This window comes from Terrapene carolina, unplaced genomic scaffold (assembly GCF_002925995.2).
Source record: "Terrapene carolina triunguis isolate 2854851 unplaced genomic scaffold, T_m_triunguis-2.0 Scaffold89, whole genome shotgun sequence".
Taxonomy (NCBI): domain Eukaryota; kingdom Metazoa; phylum Chordata; order Testudines; family Emydidae; genus Terrapene; species Terrapene triunguis.
In genome coordinates this window covers 11,163,585-11,183,590 of record NW_020664440.1, presented here as the reverse complement: position 1 = coordinate 11,183,590, position 20,006 = coordinate 11,163,585, and the positions used below count along the sequence as shown (strand labels likewise).

At 41.1% G+C, this 20,006-nt stretch overlaps 1 protein-coding gene across 1 annotated transcript in view; it reads right to left on the bottom strand.

Annotated features, from left to right (window-relative positions):
- CHL1 (cell adhesion molecule L1 like) overlaps positions 1 to 20,006 on the bottom strand; it is a 73,892-nt gene that overhangs the window by 29,721 nt on the left and 24,165 nt on the right. The window contains exons 8-16 of the mRNA XM_024195690.1: positions 18,089 to 18,273; positions 11,548 to 11,679; positions 9,604 to 9,741; positions 8,472 to 8,583; positions 7,850 to 8,016; positions 5,842 to 6,007; positions 4,722 to 4,846; positions 1,021 to 1,122; positions 595 to 792 (exon numbers count right to left, since the gene is read on the bottom strand). Of these exons, the coding sequence (XP_024051458.1) occupies positions 595 to 792; positions 1,021 to 1,122; positions 4,722 to 4,846; positions 5,842 to 6,007; positions 7,850 to 8,016; positions 8,472 to 8,583; positions 9,604 to 9,741; positions 11,548 to 11,679; positions 18,089 to 18,273 (1,325 nt within the window). The remainder of the gene's footprint in view (positions 1 to 594; positions 793 to 1,020; positions 1,123 to 4,721; positions 4,847 to 5,841; positions 6,008 to 7,849; positions 8,017 to 8,471; positions 8,584 to 9,603; positions 9,742 to 11,547; positions 11,680 to 18,088; positions 18,274 to 20,006) is intronic.

Genomic DNA, 20,006 nt, shown 5'->3' with positions numbered 1-20,006 from the left:
TGCTGAACAGCTGGCCTCTGCAAGTACTTTCAGGAACCAGTCATTTTGTGTTACAATGAGAAATGTGTTGTGAATGGAGATTTGTGACAAGTTCAGAGCTGCTGGGAGGCTCACCATAAATCTTGCTAAAGATCCTATCTAGCAACTGCTTTCATATAAAAGGGCTATATTGTAGCTTTAAGGAACAGAACCAGCTGAAGCCCCTGGACCATCGTGCCTGACTTAGTATGATGTGCTTCAGAGTTTCAGAGGGTGCAGGAGATCACTGCTGCTGTGCCACACTTGGCAAATGTGTGGCATATGCTCCCCTTCGCAGGGTACCAGCTCTTCTGGCTGGTGTGGGTCACAGCTCTGGCCTCTCTCTTTCAGAGACTATTGAATATAACTACATCTTCATAGAGACCCATTTGGCTTCAGTGGGACGAATCATAGAATAAGGTGTTGTTCAGGTTTGCAAAAGTATAAAAATCTGGTCCCAGATCACTTAAACTGGGCTGAAAGCAACCCTGTCTGATTTCAAACCCTCATGGAACAAATTGGATTGAACATTATGCTAGAAAATATATAGCCAGGAAATGAGATGACAGTATGTACCAGTGGGAGGTGTTTCATAGCGTGCTGATGATGTGCTAGCCTTGCTTCTTCCAACACCATTAACGGATATAACACGGAACTGGTAATTTATATAAGGAGCCAATGATAAAACAACGGTTGTGTTGTTCCCTGGGATTCTTGTGAGTTCCTGCCACTTCCCAGGCTCCCAACGATTCGCTTCAAATTCTACAATGGACTCTGGAATGAGAAAAATAAAAATGAGAGAGATAATACCAAAAGCATAACTCTGAATTAAAGCTCATATAAATTCAATGGCAAGCACAGGAGAAAATAAATTTATAACAAAGGTGCTTCAAAAATAAAAACAATTAAGTATGTATATGAACCTTATATGTTTATTCTAGTGGTAATGACATAATAAATGACAAAATAATTGCAAGACTATGGTACTAGAATCCTTCATACCATAAATGGGACTGTTGTGACTGCCTCCTGCTTTCCAGGATAATCTAACACTTCTGTTCTGTTTTTCTGAGAGAAGTAGCTCTTCTGGTGGGTCAGGAACATCTAAGAAATAAAGAGAAAATAGCAGAAAGAAGGTGAGTTGTATGTATTTAGGGTAAGATTTCAACATGCTGTGCATTGGCCTAACTGCTTCAACTGAAGGCTTTGGTAAAACTCCCATTGACTTCAATGGCGACTTGGTTAGGCCAGCAACAATCACTTTTAAAAATCCCACCCTTATTATATAAGCACCAAGTGGATCCTCTGATTTTATGAATTGCTATATTCATTTTCAGGGAAATCTCATGTACTCTTATTATAATAACTAGTGCAATAGATTTCTTTTTTCTTAATCAACACAAAGTCTATATAACAATGAATATATCTCAGTGCTGTTTTGAACAGAAAGCTGTATTTGCTTCACTTATTTATTGTGGTCCAAACCGCAATGATAGGGGAAGAAGAGTGAACTTCACCAGATATTAAACCTACACCCTTAAATGTTAGTGGGAGGAGAAAATTAATTATCCCGGATGGATTCCCAGTTTAACCCTATGCTATGTGAGTGGAGAAGAAAGTTCATCACCCAGCTTCTCAGTTCATGATCCATCTAGAGGCTAGGACAAAAGCCAGTTGGGTGCTTAGATGCCATGATGGTGAGTATGAAATAACAACCTGGCTAGATCTCTCATCTAGATGCCTCAAAAGTGACTTTTAATCTCTCAGCAGGGTCATTCCAACCCCAGCTACTGCTTCATCATATGCACTGTCTGTGTCAGAGCTGATTTTCAGAGCTACATATCAAGGTCTGTCTATATAGGAGTTTAGAATCTGACTTGTAAAGCTTTAATATAGCATCTACAGAGATGGATTAACCAGCAGGAGAGCAGGAAAACAGCATGGGAGGACAGACATTTTTGCAGAATGACCTTGTGTTTCTCAACAAGTTTATAAGAGGCAATAGAGACGATCTATGGTTTGGGATAACGTATGTTTGTGAAAATGTATATCCTACAGTGAATGCTTTTAATACAGGCACATTCAGACTGACAGATGTTTATCTTCATCAGTTATTGAGACTTGTTTTGTCAATTTTACCATCCGTTTTACGAAATGTATATGGTCTGAGGAAAAAACAATTTCTCATAGCAATAGTATTGTGGTGTAGTATGTTTGTTGAAATAACATCTAAATACAAACAAGAAAACCCACGAAAGAAATAAAAAAAATCATGTCAAAAATAAAACTATGTTCATTATGAACCTGTTCTTCAAACCTCAAAGTGGAAATGGTTCCATCTCCTGGAATCACTTTAATCTATGGCTGTGTGACATAGTAATTAAACAGATTAAGGAGCGGAGCTTTGAGGCCTTGAGCAAGTCTTCATCCTCCTTTTGCCTCAATCAAGTCACCTTTATAATTGGCTAAAACTAGGACTGACACTGCGTTTTTGTAAACTAAATTAAAGGCGAAGGCACAGGATTTTTTAAAAAGTGAGCTTGTGCCTTCTTACCATGCATATGATGTGTAAAGAATGCTAGAAACATTCTACCCCTCACCCTACCTCCTCTCTCCTCCCCAATTGTATTACACCTTTGAAATATCAGAAATACCCAGTATGGTCTCCCTAAGTTTTGCTAGTGGCCCTCTTGGGGTCTCAGAGCATGTCTGTTGTGAGTTCTTAGATCTTATTTGGAGAGACACCGGTCCTCTATTTTAAAAAAGATGTTCTCCAATATGTCCATTAGTCACTGATGGGTGTTAACAAAACCAAACAGCTTTAAACAGTCCAACTAAAAATTCCTTCCTGCTCAAATTGTGGTGTCTTGTTTTTAGGGAAGTTAGTTCTCTAGTCACCATTGAATTTTCAAGGACAGAAAAAGCTTGAATTGTTAGTTTGAAAAACACAGATTTTTTTAAACCCCCATCTGGCTATTTTTTATACATCATAATAAAAACAAAAAAGGATCAAGACCATTTTTTTTCCCCCAAGCAGGTCAACTTTTAAAAGGGAATATAGCCCTTCATGGAATTTTCATAAGTAGTAATACAAATAGTCAACAAACATGTTGAATTACACAGTAGTATAAAAATACAGTACTGTAAATAAAAGGCATGTCATGTTGTTAATTTACTTTTTATTGAAAACCAGCATTTATCATTAAAGCATGAAGTAAATATAAAACCCTGCAGGTGAGTGATTTAAGTCCTGCTGCAGCCTCTGCCAAGAAAATTAATGAATTAAATTAAAACAAAAACAAAAGCTTGCCCTTAAAATAACATTCCCTTGGATAGGTACTTAGGCTCCAATTCTGCAATGGATTGCATGTCAGTGCACCAGGTCGCCACACCCATGACTTCAATAGGGCTTCACATGGGCAGAGCAACAGGCAGTCCATACCAGTGTCAGGAGAAAAGGAGGCTGGTCCAGTGATTATGGTGCCAGCGTGGGACTTGGGAGAGCTGGGTTTCAAGTCTCAGTTCTGCCACTAGCTTCCTGTGTGACGTTAGGTAAATCACTTAGTCTCTCTGTGCCTTCGGCCTGGTCTATACTAAAATGTTAGGTCAACCTACCTATGTCACTCAGGGATGTGAAAAACTCACATAACCGGCCTAGCTACCACCTCTCAGGGAGGTGGATTACCTACACTGATGTGGGAGAACCTCTCCCATTGGCATAAGTTGTGCTGCTGTAGCATTTAAAGTGTAGACAAACCCTTAGTTCCCTTTCTGTAAAATGGGGGTGTAACTGCACCCGTTCTGTGTGGTGCTCTGTCCCCTTCTCATGATGGCTGTGCCACATATAGAGACTGATGAGCCTGCAGCCATCAGAGGCAAGGATTGAACCTGGGACCTCAGGATCTTAAAGCATAAGCCTCAAATGCTTGAACTAAAAGACTCTGTTAGCCAGAGCAAATAAGACAATAGCCCTTAGTAAATGACTAGTACATAGATAATAGTACTTCCCTACCTCACAGGGGATTTTGTGAGGATAACTACATTAAAGATTGTAAGGCACTCAGATACTATGGTAGTGGGGAATATATAGGTACCTTAGGTTCAGAACTTTAGATAACAAAATAAAGCTGCCTCACTATTTTTGCAGATTAAGTATTCCCAATCATAATTGAAGCGGTGCATAGGGTGTATTCAAATAGCAAGGTAGACTTATGCATATATCTAAGTCAAAATGGATAAGTTCTCATGGGTGGCCCCTGTAATTTCATATTCTGGAACCAGCACAGTCCAAGTGGCTAGGCTGCATGCCGGAGATCTCCGTGGAAGCTGGGATGGAGGAATCCTCCCCCTGAGGTTGCAAAGTGACAGCATAACTTTTCCACCAATGCAACTAGAGCTTCCAGCCTTCAACAGCTCCTGCAGCTGGTGTGATTGCCTCTTGCACAAGAGAAAATGATGAATGGCGCTCAACAAGGACATTATTATATGTGTTGTATCAGAATATTGTGCTCTGGGGCCCAGTTTTCACAGATGTTGAGAAAGCATAGTCCTACTCGAAATTAATAGATGCTGCAGGTGCTCTGAATCTCTGAAAATCAGGCCACTGATGTTCTATAAATTGTGTGTAGAAAAACTGGTCTGAATCACTACATTGTTTAACTTTTTGGATGTAGTCTGCAAACCAGGGGGAAAAAATTACTTACCAAGGACAATTAATTGAGATTCAGCTGTGACACTGTCCAGGGATGTACTAGCCACACAGGTGTAAACGCCTTGATCCTCGAATGTCACACTTGATATGAACAATGTATCCATTTCAGTAATTATCCTTCAGGACAAAAAAGAAATTACATAAGCATGAGAGAGAGAATTGGAAGAGAAGCATATTATTGATAGACATTTTTTTCCTGAAGGCCTGTTCATGCACGCCTTTGATAACAGACACATTTGGAATAATACAATGGTGGCGTATGTCTGTTATTTAAAATTGTGACTTAGCTGCAGATATATTATACAGTGTACTTTAGAATATTATTTTTGTAGCAATTTAGAGCTCAGAATTAGATCCTCAGCTGGAGTAAATGGCATGGCTTCATTGACTTGAATGGAACTATGCCGATTTACCCCTCAATGAGGATCTGGCCCTCATTCTTTATGCATGTGCTCAGTCATATTACATGGTGCGGCGTGGGGGGCTGTATCTCTTCCATGACTAAAAAATAAAGGAATTTAATCCTCCAGAATTGTCCATTCCAGACACTTCATAGGATTAGGGGCCCAATCCTAATCCTATCAAATTCAATGGCAAAACTATACGGGGAGCAAAATTCAGCCCTGATTTCCTTCATTCCTATGCTTAGGACACAACCATTCAGAAACACACTGCTTTTAAGGTATACTATTTAAACTAATGTTTCTAACTCTTGCTAAGCATCTAGCACCCGAGCATTGAACAACTGGGGTGAAATGCTGGCTCCACTGATGCCAACGATAAAACTCCCAGTGGAGCCAGAATTTCACACTTGGATTAAGCGTAGGCAGCCACGTTTAGTACTTCATTGTGCAGTGTACCTGCACCACAGGATAGCAAGTACATATGAACCTACCTGCGTAGCTCGGTTCAAAAAAATCAAAGCTTTAAAATATTTGAAACAACACAGGTGCATTCATAAAAATATGTGCTGCATGCACAGCTATGATATGCACAGACTGGGCTTAAAGTTATAAAAAATATCCTATCCCTAGGAAACAAAATTAACCATGCTACACATAACACAGTATTGTGTCAGAGTCAAAACAAGGAGAGGTTTCTATCAAGATTACCTGCCATCTTCTGTGCTGTTGATTTGCAACTCATCTCCATCTTTCCTCCAGGATAATTTAAAACTTTGTTTCAAGTGTGAGTCATATTCAGACTGACATTTCAATAAAACTGAACGTGATTTCAACACTTGCGGGTTATCAGGAATAACAACAAGTTTTGTAGCATCTGGTTGATCACAGAAAGATATTCTGATTAGCAATATACAGGTGATTGTACTACATTTTCACCAAGCAATTCAAATGCAGAAAATAATCATAGGAGCAATATACTGTAGTTTTTCTGCATACTAGACAAATTAAAGAGGAATATTTTTGATTTGAGGTTGTGCTAACATTTAGTGTACTATAAAAGCATTTTCCTTTGAGTTCAATTCATATCAAAGAGAATCATACAGCCAATGAGGAGTTTATAGGAAAATATCACCGGTGAACATCCTAGCTAATGATCTGCTAGAGTATGTGACAAAATAAATGAGAGAGAAAAACTTGACTATGATTTTTATGCCCAATCCTATTTCAAATAGACTTTGGCAATGACCCAGAGAAAATTACAAACTAATTAAAGTCAAGTGGGGAAAAAAATATCACAATCAATCAAGTTTATTATTTTAAAATCAGTCTGAATGAAGAAACAGAAGAATAAGTAATGGAAAGCAATTGGCCACATTGCCATACAGTGAAAAGTAGCTTTGTGAACATTTCATTGCGTGTTCCCATATTTATAGTCTCTCATTAATTTCTAAACAATTGTGTCCAGCTGACAAGTAAAAAGAAAGGTTTTCCTTTTGTTTTGTTCCCTAACTACAAAACCTGCAAAATCATCGTTGGCTCAGAGTCAAACTGCAGCTTTTCCTACTCATGCATCATTAGTCGTTCTTCAGGCTACACTAAACCCTCTGTAACATGTGCAACCCATTGACTTTAGATTATGTTCTCAACTGTATCTGTCCAACCCCATCCTCCATTTCAAGACACACACAAAACCCCCACAAAACCGGTGTTAAAATGGAATTAAAGCTGAAAGTATACATCAGTAATTTAAAGGTAACACACATTACAGGAATGCTATAATTATCCCAAAACCCAAACATTACAAACCCAGCATATCCACTGAGTCTCTGGGCTGCTGAGAGGAAGCAAACCCTCCCCCCCCCCCCGCCCGGTGCTCAGGCCAATATAGGAATATGGAAAAAACTCCTTCCCGGTCTCAAAAAGGCTGCTAGCATAATGCCCACAGCAAGACTCCAAAACCCAGATCCTACTCTAATCTGAGAGGGTAGAGGAGGTTATCACTCATGTTGTTGAAACTTGGCAGGTGCCCAGTGCAGGTACTCATGCACGAGGGGGTCCAATCCCCTGAAAAATTGGAATTAGTGGTAGAGTTTGGAGAAGACAACCCCTAAAGAAGTGGGGAGTGGGGTGGAAGGTTCCTAATGTCTGGTACAGCAAGGGCCCAATACCCATGCCCTCAACAATCAAAAAGGGGGATGACAGTGGGGTTGCAGCAATGCTGCTGGGACCAGGTTAATGGTGTGGAAGGGGATGGGATGAGGCCAGTCCTCCCCAAGGTGGTATGGATTACAGAAGGAAGTTTGATCTGCACTGGACAAGTTATTGCCAGATAGTTCCCAGATGTGTTAATAAAGCTGTGACCTAGTTAAGCCACATTCCTTGTGCCTTGTCATTCTTTTGGCAGTGCCCAGGACAATGTGAGGATCATCCATTCATGGGGGAAGGACCATGCACTATATATGCAAGAGTGCATACCTTGTCTTGATTCTTGCACATTCCTTGCATTAAACCTTGCATAGTTGTCCCTTGCATCATCCATAGATGATGCTGCTTCTTTTGCTGGACTGGGTCCTTCTGAATCAAGTATTGTCCATAAACCATGTGATAATTTTTGAAGCAATTACAAGAAGCAGAATATACCTCTGTTTTGGAATACATTTTCTCTAAAGACTTAACATATTTCAAAGATGTGTCTATTCATAAAATGAGAAGTTACCTCTGATACCCAGATTGGCAGTGATTGCACTTTTTCCAACCAAATTTGTCACCCAACAAGTGTACGACCCAGAATCTTCTTTCTTTGTCTCTCTGATCTCCAAGGTGCCATTTTCATATACAGTGTACCGCAGACCTTCAAGTGGCATTGTGCTGTCATCCCTCATCCTAACAGTATAATAATGGTTACCAATTATTTTCAAGAGTCTTGGAACCAGGCTTTCACACCAGGAGGAATCTAGGTTTAGTGATTATTGCAAAGGAATAACATGAAGATTTCTGGATTCTGTTCCCAGCTATGTCACTGAGTGACTGAATATCTCTGAGCAAGTCGTGTTAGCCGCACCATGTCTCAGTTTACCAGCCTATTGGATATTACAATACCTTCCTCAAACAGATGTTGTGGGGTTTTATTAATCTTTGTACAGCACCGTGCCTTGAGATCCTTGGATAAAAAGCTTGTTTAAGTCCACCATACTGATATTATCTTATTCATTATTAAATTTAACTCAAACATGATGACTGAAAAGTTTCAATGTGTTTGTACAGCTAAATAACATGATGTTCAATATAAAACCAGCGATTTAAAACGAGCAGCAGGCAAACAGTTATCATTGGCTTACCAAATAATGACAGCGGGAGGTGAAGCAAAAACTTGACAGTGCAAGAAAGCATTGAAACCAACAACTGTGGCATAATCTTCACTGTCTGAGGTTAGCACTAATGGAGCAATATCTGCAAAACAGAATGTAAATCAGCTGTGTTATGCTTTGGAGTGAGAATCAAACATGTTATTTCTCAGATCCGCTTTCCAGTGCCCTCCCCACCACTAGCACCACAATGAGTTCAAGTAACTGGGCTGGTGCAAGAGGGAACTGCACAATAGGGAATCATTCCATCTCTGGAGCCTCCAGCTGTTCTACCACTACTCAGTGCAACTGCAGCTCAGATGCTTCGACAGCTACTGCCACCAGCTCAGAAGGATCAATGGCTGGTGTATCTACTTAATGAGAAATTCACTGTCATACTCTCTCTTAATACCATGCTTCTTCTCTGGAGCTAGTCCCTGGCTTCCCTCTCAAGCACCACTGTGTAAACGCAACAGGAAACCTTGTTGTGAAAGACAACAGGAGGTTGGTTCTATGACATGCCGGGGCTGTAGGGCCTAGGACATGCTCCACAAATGGGGAAACTACATTGGTTCTGCTGCCGATGGGGACTGCTTCCACTAAGTCAATTCCCAGCATTATGATTGTTTCTTAAACGAACAAATTGGTAATAAAAACTGAAGTTCCAGATTAATGATCTGTGTAATAATATAATTGTACAGTTAAGGGCACAATCCCGGTTCCACACCATCGGTCTCAACTCAACTATCCGTTATTGTTTTATTTAATAGAAGTCTTTGAGCGAGGCACCATTCTTAAAATAGAGTATACACACGAGTCATTTTGTGTTTACACTAAACGTATAATATAGTGCACGTGATGCCAGGCTCTTTGAATCAGATTACACAATAAATAGCATCTCTTCAAATTTTGGACCAATGCAAAGTTACAATGAACTTGTTAGAATCCTGAGATTAATGATGAAAGCCATAGAACTGCCAGCTTTGGTAAGCATTAACAACTGTGGGCCTAATCGTGCAAACATTTACTCCCATGATTTAGCCTCAAGCAGTGATGAGTGAGCGGGATTAGGTCCCTTGGCAACAGCATCCTTTCCATAAATAATCTAATGTTGTGGAGTACTTACTTAAAACATTCATATTGGCATTGGCAAGGATGGTGCCATGCTTGTTAGTTGCCTCACACTGATACACTGCGCTGTCCTGCAGTTGTAGGTTGGTAATGCTGATCTCTCCGGCAGAGACTCTGCCCCTATAGGTCCTTTCTGAAAGGAATCAAAGCATGTCAGTAGGATGAGGAATGAGCATTACTTTGAGTTCACAGAGCATCTCTGAACTGCTTCCATTTCAGAGGCAAGCCAAAAGGGCAAGTTGCATATTCAGTATTAGGTTAACAGTTCCCCAACCACCAGAAAGCGGCTCTAAAGCATTGCACATGTCATCATTCCCAGGGAGAAAAAGAAGTGGATAGCTTGGCTTTCAGTAAAATGTTTATCTACAGAGACATTTGACCTATGACAGAAATAGCATGGTTTATATTTTGTATATGTGTGTGCAGATTTCCAGAAGGACCTAAGGCATCCGACTACCCAGTTCTCTTTTAAAAGAATGTCCAAATCACCTACAAAACTTTGAATTTCAGCCATACTGTATGTTCTTTACACCTATATACAGTATGATGGGATAGACCGGGGATCGGCAACCTCTGGCACACGGCCTGTCAGGGAAATCCGCTGGCGGGCCAGGACGGTTTGTTTACCTGCAGCATCTCAGGTTTGGCCAATCGCAGCTCCCAGTGGCCGCAGTTCGCTGTTCCAGGCCAATGGGGGCAGTGGGAAGTGGCGTGGGCCGAGGGACGTGCTGGCCGCCCTTCCCGCAGCCCCCATTGGCCTGGAACGGCGAACTGCGGCCACTGGGAGCTGCGATTGGCCAAACCTGAGACGCTGCAGGTAAACAATCCGTCCCGGCCCGCCAGCGGATTTACCTGACGGGCCGCGTGCCAAAGGTTGCCGATCCCTGGGATAGACAGTGTCCTGGATAACTTGGAGTGAGAATGGAGGGGCCATGCTGCAGATTGGGTCCCTGGGAGGAATTATGATTTTCTCAGCTAGAATTCATTAGAGGGGTTCAGCATACAGCCTGATGTGCTGGCTGGTTCAGGTGTGTCTGTGACAGAGAGAAATAGAGAGATAGACGGACATGGCCTAGCCCTTCCCTACCCTTATTCAAGCAGATAGTGCCAGGGGAGGAACAAGGAGGGAGCAGGGCCTTTACTCTTCAGCCATTTTGTGGCTTATCTCTGTGCTAGTCAATGAGTCCTATCGGGGCCCTAGTATTGTAAGATTCTGATCCATGTTCCTAAAGATGAGAAACATACACTGACTGGCCATAGGCTTTAAATTACAATTGTAGCTTCCATATTATTGTTACTTTAATTCTACTCCCTTCATTATCACCATGAAGTATTCACTTTGGCTAAACCAGACAAATCAACTATCATATGATGCATTTGGAGTTATGCACCAACTTTTGTGCTGGGAGTATAATATATGCTAATCTTGTCCAGCTGAGTGTAACCCACACACCTTCTGGGGGTGGTGTTCTGTCCCATCTAATGGCACCGAGACCACTCAGAGAGAGAGTGAAATGAGTCTGTTCTACAGCCTTAACTAACAACCAGTTGGCTTTTAGCTCATGCGGTAGAGGCTCATGCACTAAGCTCCAGAGGTCCCCGGTTCGATCCCACCCGCCAACGACTGGGGTCTGTCGGCATTACAAGTGGGGGCTCATCCAGGATTTCAACTGGGAAGACTCTGAAGCTCGGGACGTGCTTCCTCAGCTAGGGGAAGTATGTAACCCACACACCTTCTGGGTGTGGTGTCTGTCCCATCTAGTGGCGCCAAGACCACTTAGAGAGAGAGTTAAACGAGCCTGCTCTACAGCCTTAGCTAACCGCCAGTTGGCTTTTGGCTCATGCACTAAGCTCCAGAGGTCCCCAGTTCGATCCCACCCACCGACAACCAGCGTCTGTCAGTGTAACATGAGCAAACTATTTTGTATCCTGTACTTACTATCAATAGGCATCCCATTAAGTTTCCACTTTATAGTTGGCTCGGGCTTGCCAGTAGCTTCACACAATAGCAAAGCAGTTGACTCTATGCTGTAAACATCACTTGTGGGTTTCTTTATCCACCGAGGAGGTTCTGTTAAGAACAAAAATAACACATCAGCAGACATTACAACTAGTAGGAATAAAAGTTCATGACGATGCTGCTATCACTAATGGCTTCCAGCAGATGGCACACTCTATCAACTATTGCAGAGCAGGTTAAAGGATAAATATATTCTCTTATTTTATTTTGATTTATAAAATCATTCTCCTCTGTTTAGATGGTGTCTGTCGAAATTAAATGCCAAGGAGAGGCTGTGGGAAGTGGACAGTGTTTGAGTGAAAATGCCCAGGTGTAAGTGCAAAGCTCAATGTTTGGGGACAGGAAGGCTGGTGAAAATGGCAAGGTTGCTTGGTTTGATATTTTCAGAAACACCCTCAATATGAAACTCTTAACAACGGACGTGCAACGTGACCAATGTAACCAAAATGCAAATATCTGTTCAACCCAAATCCTCCCCTTGGATGTGACTGTGTGGCTTCCATTGACTTCAATGGGACCTGGATATAGGTCTGTGATGGAAGAACCTGCAGTGTTGAGAATATTTTGGTGACTCAGGGAATGCAGGGGCTGCATCCAAGCTTATCTCTCTGCATGGGCCAGAGAGGTTTCCTGTGGTTTCTGACACCTTTGCATCATCCTCACAATAGTCAGACAACTGGGATCCCAGGGGCCTGAACCAAAGATCACTGAAGTAAATGGGAGTCTTTCTATTGACTTCTATCGGCTTTGAAACAGGCCCTAAATGTTCAAGATAGAGCATACTGTGGAGTTTGTTCCACAGTATGGAATCAGTCAAAGCTCTGTCTCTTGCATGGACCAGCTGTACCTTTGTGGTAGAAAGTTCCATTGTGACTGAGAAGTGGAGTTGTTAACCACAGTCCTCTATCCTGGAGCTTTAGGCAATATTTTAGATATTTTGGGCCCAGGTCATTAAGGGTCTTGAAGATAAGGACCAAGACAGAAATAAGATGGTGACAATACTCTAATACAAATGTTCCCAAAATGTACTCCAAGATCACTGGTTCTCGATGGAGAACTGCAGATAATCCAAAAGAGGCTGCCTGCCACATGGTGCTAGCTCCTTGTGTCCAGTTGCTCAGCTGAATTAAAGGAGAGCTAAAAATACACAGCCTAAGTACTTTCCTAATGTTTTTCAAATAAGAAAATGCTAGAGTTGCCTCATCGATGTTATGTAATTGTGAGTCTATAGGTGTCCATTAGAAAATCTCAGTGTTAAAATATAGTCTACACCATGAAGACACTAAAGAAGCCCTTCTCTATTAGGAAGAGGCGCTGTGCTGCCTATTAATATATCAAATGCAATGGATGCAGCATCAAAATATGAACATGTACCACTTGCATAAGCAAAATCCCACATTTATGCCATCAAGTTGCTGATTTGTGTGAGCAAGATGAGTAAAGGCAGCCACCTCCATGGGCAATTCACCCTTTTTAAAAGGGCTGCGAATATGGGGGTTGTGATTACAATTGGCATGTTTTTTTAAATGATGCCCCTAGTTATTATATTATTATTAATTACTATTATTCTGAGAATAAAGACTAGACATCCCAACCAAGATCAGGGTTACGATGTTAGGCATTGTGCTAGTTAAAAGCTTCAGGGGTTATAAGCATTTTAAATGTGGGGGGGATTATATTTAATAAATAAAAGTGTTTGAAATCATGACAAGTTGTTGTTGTATTTTAAAAAAAGAACCTCACTCTGCTCAAACAGAAACAACGGTTTTTTTCTGTCCCCATTCCAATGTTCCAGGCTACATCACTTTTCAAAAAGAGAGATTAAAATGTTCAAGCAGTCAAACAATTTGCTGGCTGAACATTTTTCATATGCTTTGTCATAATTGTCTGAATCTTGGCCCTCAAACTATTGTAGGATTAGTAAATAGGCTGCATGCAAATGCCATTGCTTGAGAATGCTGTTATGAAGATGGGTTTTGTTTTGACACGCAAGAGGAACTGCAGGTATGACACAATGTGGAAATGAGAGCTAGATCCTGATTCATACTCTAGCAATAGGAGAGAGAATGGGCAGAGGAGCAGTGCCAGTTAATAGTATGGAGAGTAATTTTTCTTACTTGTTTAATTTTCTCCCCCTATGCACATTCTTAGAGGAAAATCTGTCACATCCTCAGATGCTATAAAGTGGCGTAACTCCACCAAAGCCAACAGAACTACACTCATTTACACCAGCTGAGGATCTGACCCCGTCATGTGCCCAGAGAGAGAATGGGACTGAATAGGTGGCTCGGTGATGGATGTTAGTGACATTTACTGGTTTGAAACTCTAGAAAAGGAGAATATTTGGGCTCAGTTGTGCCTAACGTGTTGCATGGGAGGAGACTCCTAATAGATCAAAATCCTATTAGTGACATCAACAGACATTAGTTATATGCAGGGGAGAGGGGTTTAATAGCTCTCATAAAAAGCATCCTTTACATGGCAATAGCGATTTTAGGTTTTTGGGGACTTGCTGGTTAACGAACAGAAACAATAATTCATCACAAAGCTTTTCTCCCTGTGGTCAACATACTGAACAACTTAATTCATGTTATTTCCCTTGTATTTTACTATTTGAAGCTCCTGCAATTGAGAAAACCATGATCAGCTTGTTAAAATATTCAGCTACTGTAGAGACATTCCATCCCATCTGGAATGATTTCTAAGGGTCAGCAACTTCCACGACAGGAGCATTTGAAACCTCTCCAGGTTGTAGTGTCCCATTCCTCCCCACTTTCAGGAAGAGAAATAAATATTATGCAAAACAGGGTTGTGTCAAATGACAGTCACATCATGTGACAAAATGCTGTGTAGATACCTGAAAGGCTGTTCTTCCTCTCTGGTTGCCTGCCTATGGAGAAGTGAGGAGAGATGGGGAAGTGAAGATTAAAATCAAGCAGCTGGCCGATGTGGATGGCTTAATAGCGTAGGAGCACATTTCTCTCAGCAAAGTGGAGTCTCTTTTTTACTCACGGCAAGTGAAAAATGTTTTCGCCGAGTCTTTCAATTATGTTTCAGTATCTTCCTTCCAGAGCTATTTTGGGTGTCTTACCCCAAACAGCAGCCACATTAGCACAGCTGATAGTAACATTACCAAATGATCATATCACTAGATGTTGTACTCTGCTCTGTGAGGGGAACTGAGAGTCCTGTTGTGTGCCTGGACACAGCAATACTGGGGAGTGAGGAGTCATCACACACTCCTGCATGGGCTACCCACATCCCTGGAGCTGTCACAGTGATGGAAAGAGGAAGAGCAACTGCCAGCAGGCTGATAGTTCCTCTCTGAGCAGGTGGTGGGTGAGTGGGTCCCCCAATGCACACATGGAGCAATAACCTGCTACAGAAAGGGGGATGGTGAACATCCCTGTGCCCTGGAGCAATGGGAAGCAGAAATCCCATTGTGACTTTCACACTCTGTTGCTACTCTGTTCCTGAAGCAGCAAAGTTACATACTACCCGGTCCTGGGGCTGGATTGCCCTATTAACTCTGAAGAAGAGGCATTTATCTGCAAACTCATTCTGTTACTCATCCTCTGTGCAACTATGGGGCAATGCTTTTCTATACTTTATTTTGACCCTAGATTGTTTCTCATTTTTGATTTACAATGGAAATGTTTTTGCATTGTTACCTAACCCACCCAGTTTGCATGATGCCTATTGTAAGATACTACATTGGCTGGTTTTATCACTCAGTTTCGCCTTTGCCAATAAATAAATAAATAAATGAACAAACAAACAATGGATAGGAAAATGCACACATCAGTGCAAGCTCCATTGATTTCAAAAGAGTTACCGTGGAGTAACTAAGGGTACGTCTATACTTACCTGCTGGTTCAGCGGCCAGCAATCAATCTTCTGGGATCGATTTATCGCGTCTTGTCTAGACGCGATAAATCGATCCCGGAAGTACTCGCCGTCGACGCCGGTAATCCTGCTCTGCGAGAGGATAGGTGGAGTCGACGGGGGAGTCTGCCTGCCGCGTGTGGACCCGCGGTAAGTACTTTTAAGTTCGAACTAAGGTACTTCGACTTCAGCTACGTTATTCACGTAGCTGAAGTTGCGTCTCTTAGTTCGAACTGGGGGCTTAGTGTGGACCAGGCCTAAGTTACTATGTTATGCTATATGCTATGTTATGCTATTATGTGATATGATACAAGTCACTATTTTAAGACTGAACCTCTGCCATGATGCCTACGAAGCTAGCTGCCAATGGCTAGGTATGTGGTGAGCTGAGACTTCTGTTTATTGTGTGATAGTTTGCTTCATTAACTTGTGCTCCACCCACCACCATTTGTTTGTCTCATCCAAATGGTACATCTTGTCATAGCATAGACTAAAAGCTAAACTGGGTGTAGGGAACTTCAAGAACTAGAGGCTTGTGGCGCCTTTGGTTTGTACTGGACACGTCAGTTCCTGAGCTTCCTGACTTTTTCCTTGTTATACATCATGCATTACACAGTGGTGCCCTAATTCCTGATGTGTGTACCTAGGTGCTATCATCATATTATCATTTGCCTCGCAAAAGCAAAGAAAGGCATTGTGCTTTATTATTAATTATGGTTTGTTAAGAGTTGACAGTGTCCTTGGCCTAGGGAGTTTACCACCTAAGTAAATCCAGAAAATACACTGGGAGACTTCAAATGTGATGCTCATGTAAAATGATTCACATGGGCAGGAAGGAGGGTGTTGCTATCCATGGGGATAGAACCCCAGACATGTCGGTCTAAAAGCATGAACCTCTATGGCCTGCACAGGAAGAACCAGGTCTCTTAACCAAAGGCTGAAACAGACCCATAAAAACCTTCATGTGGTTCAGCCACCTCAGGTCAACAGAGCCATCCAGAGTCAGCAAGGGTGACACTCATAGAGCAATTTTTCAACAATGTATTATTTTAGTGAAGGGCTGGAGACAGCAATTTGGGATGGCATCTTCCTAGCAGATGCTGGCCTCGCTAGCCTTTGTGGAAGCAGAGATACAGTTTGCAGATCTAAAGTTAGACAAGCCCCCAGGCTAACGTACACAGATAGTATAGGAGTAACGATAACATTAATGAGTGAGGATGTCAATAACTGCTGGAAGGCAAATTAGTAGGGGTTAGAAAACAGAGCAAGTGGGGAAAAGTAAGTAGATAGTGAGTTCCCTAGCTCCTGCAGTCAGAGTTATAGTCACTTATGTTAACTTTGTTAGTATTTTATTAATATTACAAGTTGTGAAGGTTTGTCTGGCTAAGTGTGCATGATCATGTCACCTTCGGCTACTTCTACCAGCTAATGAAGTTACTCCTTCATGCCTGTGCTTTAGACGCTGAAGATCATGGACACTCCATCCCTTTTGATGACCCAAGGTAAGTTCATTTAGGGATGAGAATGTCACAGGGAAGTGCTCTAGTGAAAATCAGTGATGGCAGGAAAAAAAGTAGGCATGGGTGAGGGATTCAAAGAAGAATAGTGTCACTAGTTGCACTGGAGAGGAAGGAGTGGTTCCAGACGTGTGGGGTAGTGTGACAGTAGAATTTGGGTTCTGAAGAAGATGAGGCCAAGGGATCATAAAGATAAGCAAAATCAGCAGAGTAAAAAATGAGCATTTGAGTGTACCACAGTGGCAGAAATATAGGTAGCAGCAGAGTCCTGCAAGTGAGGCTGAGAAGTTTCAATACAATGTGGAAGGAGCCAGAGAAAAGATCAAAGTCCTGTGGTAGGAAATGAAGCAGATTGTTCAACTGTGATATTTTGAGAAACCTGGAGGGGAGCGGGGCAAGGAAACTGCAGTAATCCAGCTAAGACATCACTGACACCTTTCAAATGGTGGCAAATATAATTAAAAACACAGAGATTACACTTTGTGACTATGTTATGTTCCCATTATTGAGGCCAGGATTGTTTCTCCTAATTTCTCCTTTCTATGCAAGATGCTTTGGATTTATCAGACAGACTTTACTCTACAGATTAGGAGTTATGTTTGAATAAAGCGTGCAAGATCCAGTCAAAGTTACTATATTTCCCACATTAAAAAAATAAATAAATTATACCTCTGATAGTTTCATAGATTTTAAGGCCAAAAGTGAACATTAGATTGCCTAGCCTGAGTTCTGCATAACACATGCCAGAATTTAATCCAATAACCTGTGCTTGACTAAAGCATATCTCTATAGTGTAGATTACTGTTTTTGAATATATTACCATTTTTACTTCCCATGCTACAAAATCTTCATGGTTTGTGAAAAAAATAATCATTTTACATGAAATTTAATGCTACACTGTGCAAATATAAAATCATTGGGACAGATCCTCAGCCAGTATAAATCAATGCAGCTCCAGAGACTTCAATGGAATTGTGCTGATTTATACCAGCAGAGATTCTGACACCCCTGTTTGTTTATTATTCAAAATCTAAAACCCATTAAAATGTAAATGGCACCTTCCACGTGAACTTGAAACTCATGTTTCGCTTTCCCCACAGAATTGCTTGCTGTGCACTCATAAGTGCCTTCGTCTGCTGCAGATACTTCTTCTATCTTCAAAATCTTTCCAAAACTTTCTGTCACTGCTCTGTCCTTGGGCAAATCTCTACCAACCTTGATCCAATTAAGATGCGGAGTTGGGCTAGCAGAAAAAGAAAGAAGATGTTGAGTTTAAAAAAAAAAAGAAGTTGTAACATTTCACATCAGTATAACTACAGAATGTTGAAGTTTATACATTTCCCTTTGCAAGATCATGATTTCAGAATTCTCAAAATGGCCCTCCTTTGTGCACATAACTACCCATTTTACTTATTAAAACATCCTGGCTGGAGGTTTGATATTGTCCATAGCTTGTACTGCCTGTTGGTTAAAAGGGACCTGTACAACAAATCCTTCATAGCTGACAGTGGGCCACAAAACAGGTTTGCATCCCTTGTAAACATATTGGCATGAACTGTAGTAGAGGCACTGAAGCTTGTTTTGTCCTGTTCCATAGGGACTTCTTGCAGACAGACAAGGGGGTAAAGACTTCATTAAAATAACTCTGCTCTGTACTCTGCCTGATTAGACAGGGCTAAGCACATGTCACAGATGGCTGAAAAATGCTACTTTATATTTTTAGAAAGTTAGGAGCCTGCTCAGAACCAGAGACACTGAAGTACAGGACAGATTGCTGTCTGAACATTCCCAGCTGGGTTTCCTGACCCCAGCACCACACATGATGCATATAAACAGTGTCAGTGTCATATCTGCTTACTCTTGTGTCCATCTGTTAAGATGGCAGAATGCCCAGGCACAAGTTACTCAAAGCCCCAGGTACCGAGAAATTATGTTCTTTTATGAACAGCATGGATAATAGTTCAAGTGTCAAATTTTCTGCAAGAGAGTTCATCCCTGATATAGTACTGAAACAGAGACACTATGAAACCCCTTACATTTCATCAACACCAGTTTAGATCTTTGTACCATCTAGAGGAGGTTGCCTGCCATTTTCAAGATCAGGGTAAAATCCTCCGAGACCACAAAGTGGCAATATATTTATTGCCATTAATTATTTTTTGATTGACTGGTCCTCGTTTTTGGAGTTTGATACTTGTCTCAATCTAGCCAATCTAGTTCCTCATTGACATTTGCTCAATGCATAGAACAGCTGTGAGGGGAGGTAAGTTGGGGGAATATAGTTAGAGTCCATCGAAAAGTTTTCATTATTTTTTTTCCAAAGAAAAGTACCTTTTTGACTACAAGATATTTGTTTTCCATTTTGGCCTAATTTGTTCATGTTTTGATGTAAATCTTAAAAACAAAAAAAATTGATTAAAAAAAATATGTATTTTGTTTCAGTGGGGATAACTCCCTCACATTTTGTAATTCATCCCCACCCCAACTTTTTTATATATACTTGAAAGAGGAAGTACTTTTTCTCCAAGGTCATGGGAAATTTTGAATGAAATGTAAATGTAAAGTGTCCATTCCGTTTTAACATTTTTATGAAGTATACTTTCCTTTCTCCTACCTGCTTTAATTATTACATGGGGAAAGTTTTATGAGGAAATGTGCAGAACAAGTTCCCATACTGTCCTTGTTGCAACCAACGCGATCGGTTCCTTACATTCCTGAGCATAAAATTTACACACAATTTTTTTTTTAAAGAATCCATCCACTGGATAAAAAGGAAGTTCACGGGCACAGGTGGCAGTGAACTAGACATGGATGTATTGCAAAAAGGACAAAAGTCCATTACAGTTACTTGGAATGAATCCAACAAAGATGAGTTGTTCACATGCTCTCAGAAAATGGCAACCAATTGCAAAGTCATAATCTTGTCTATTGAAAGAGTGAGTGATGCCCTTTCAAACAAGCATGGACAAACAAGAT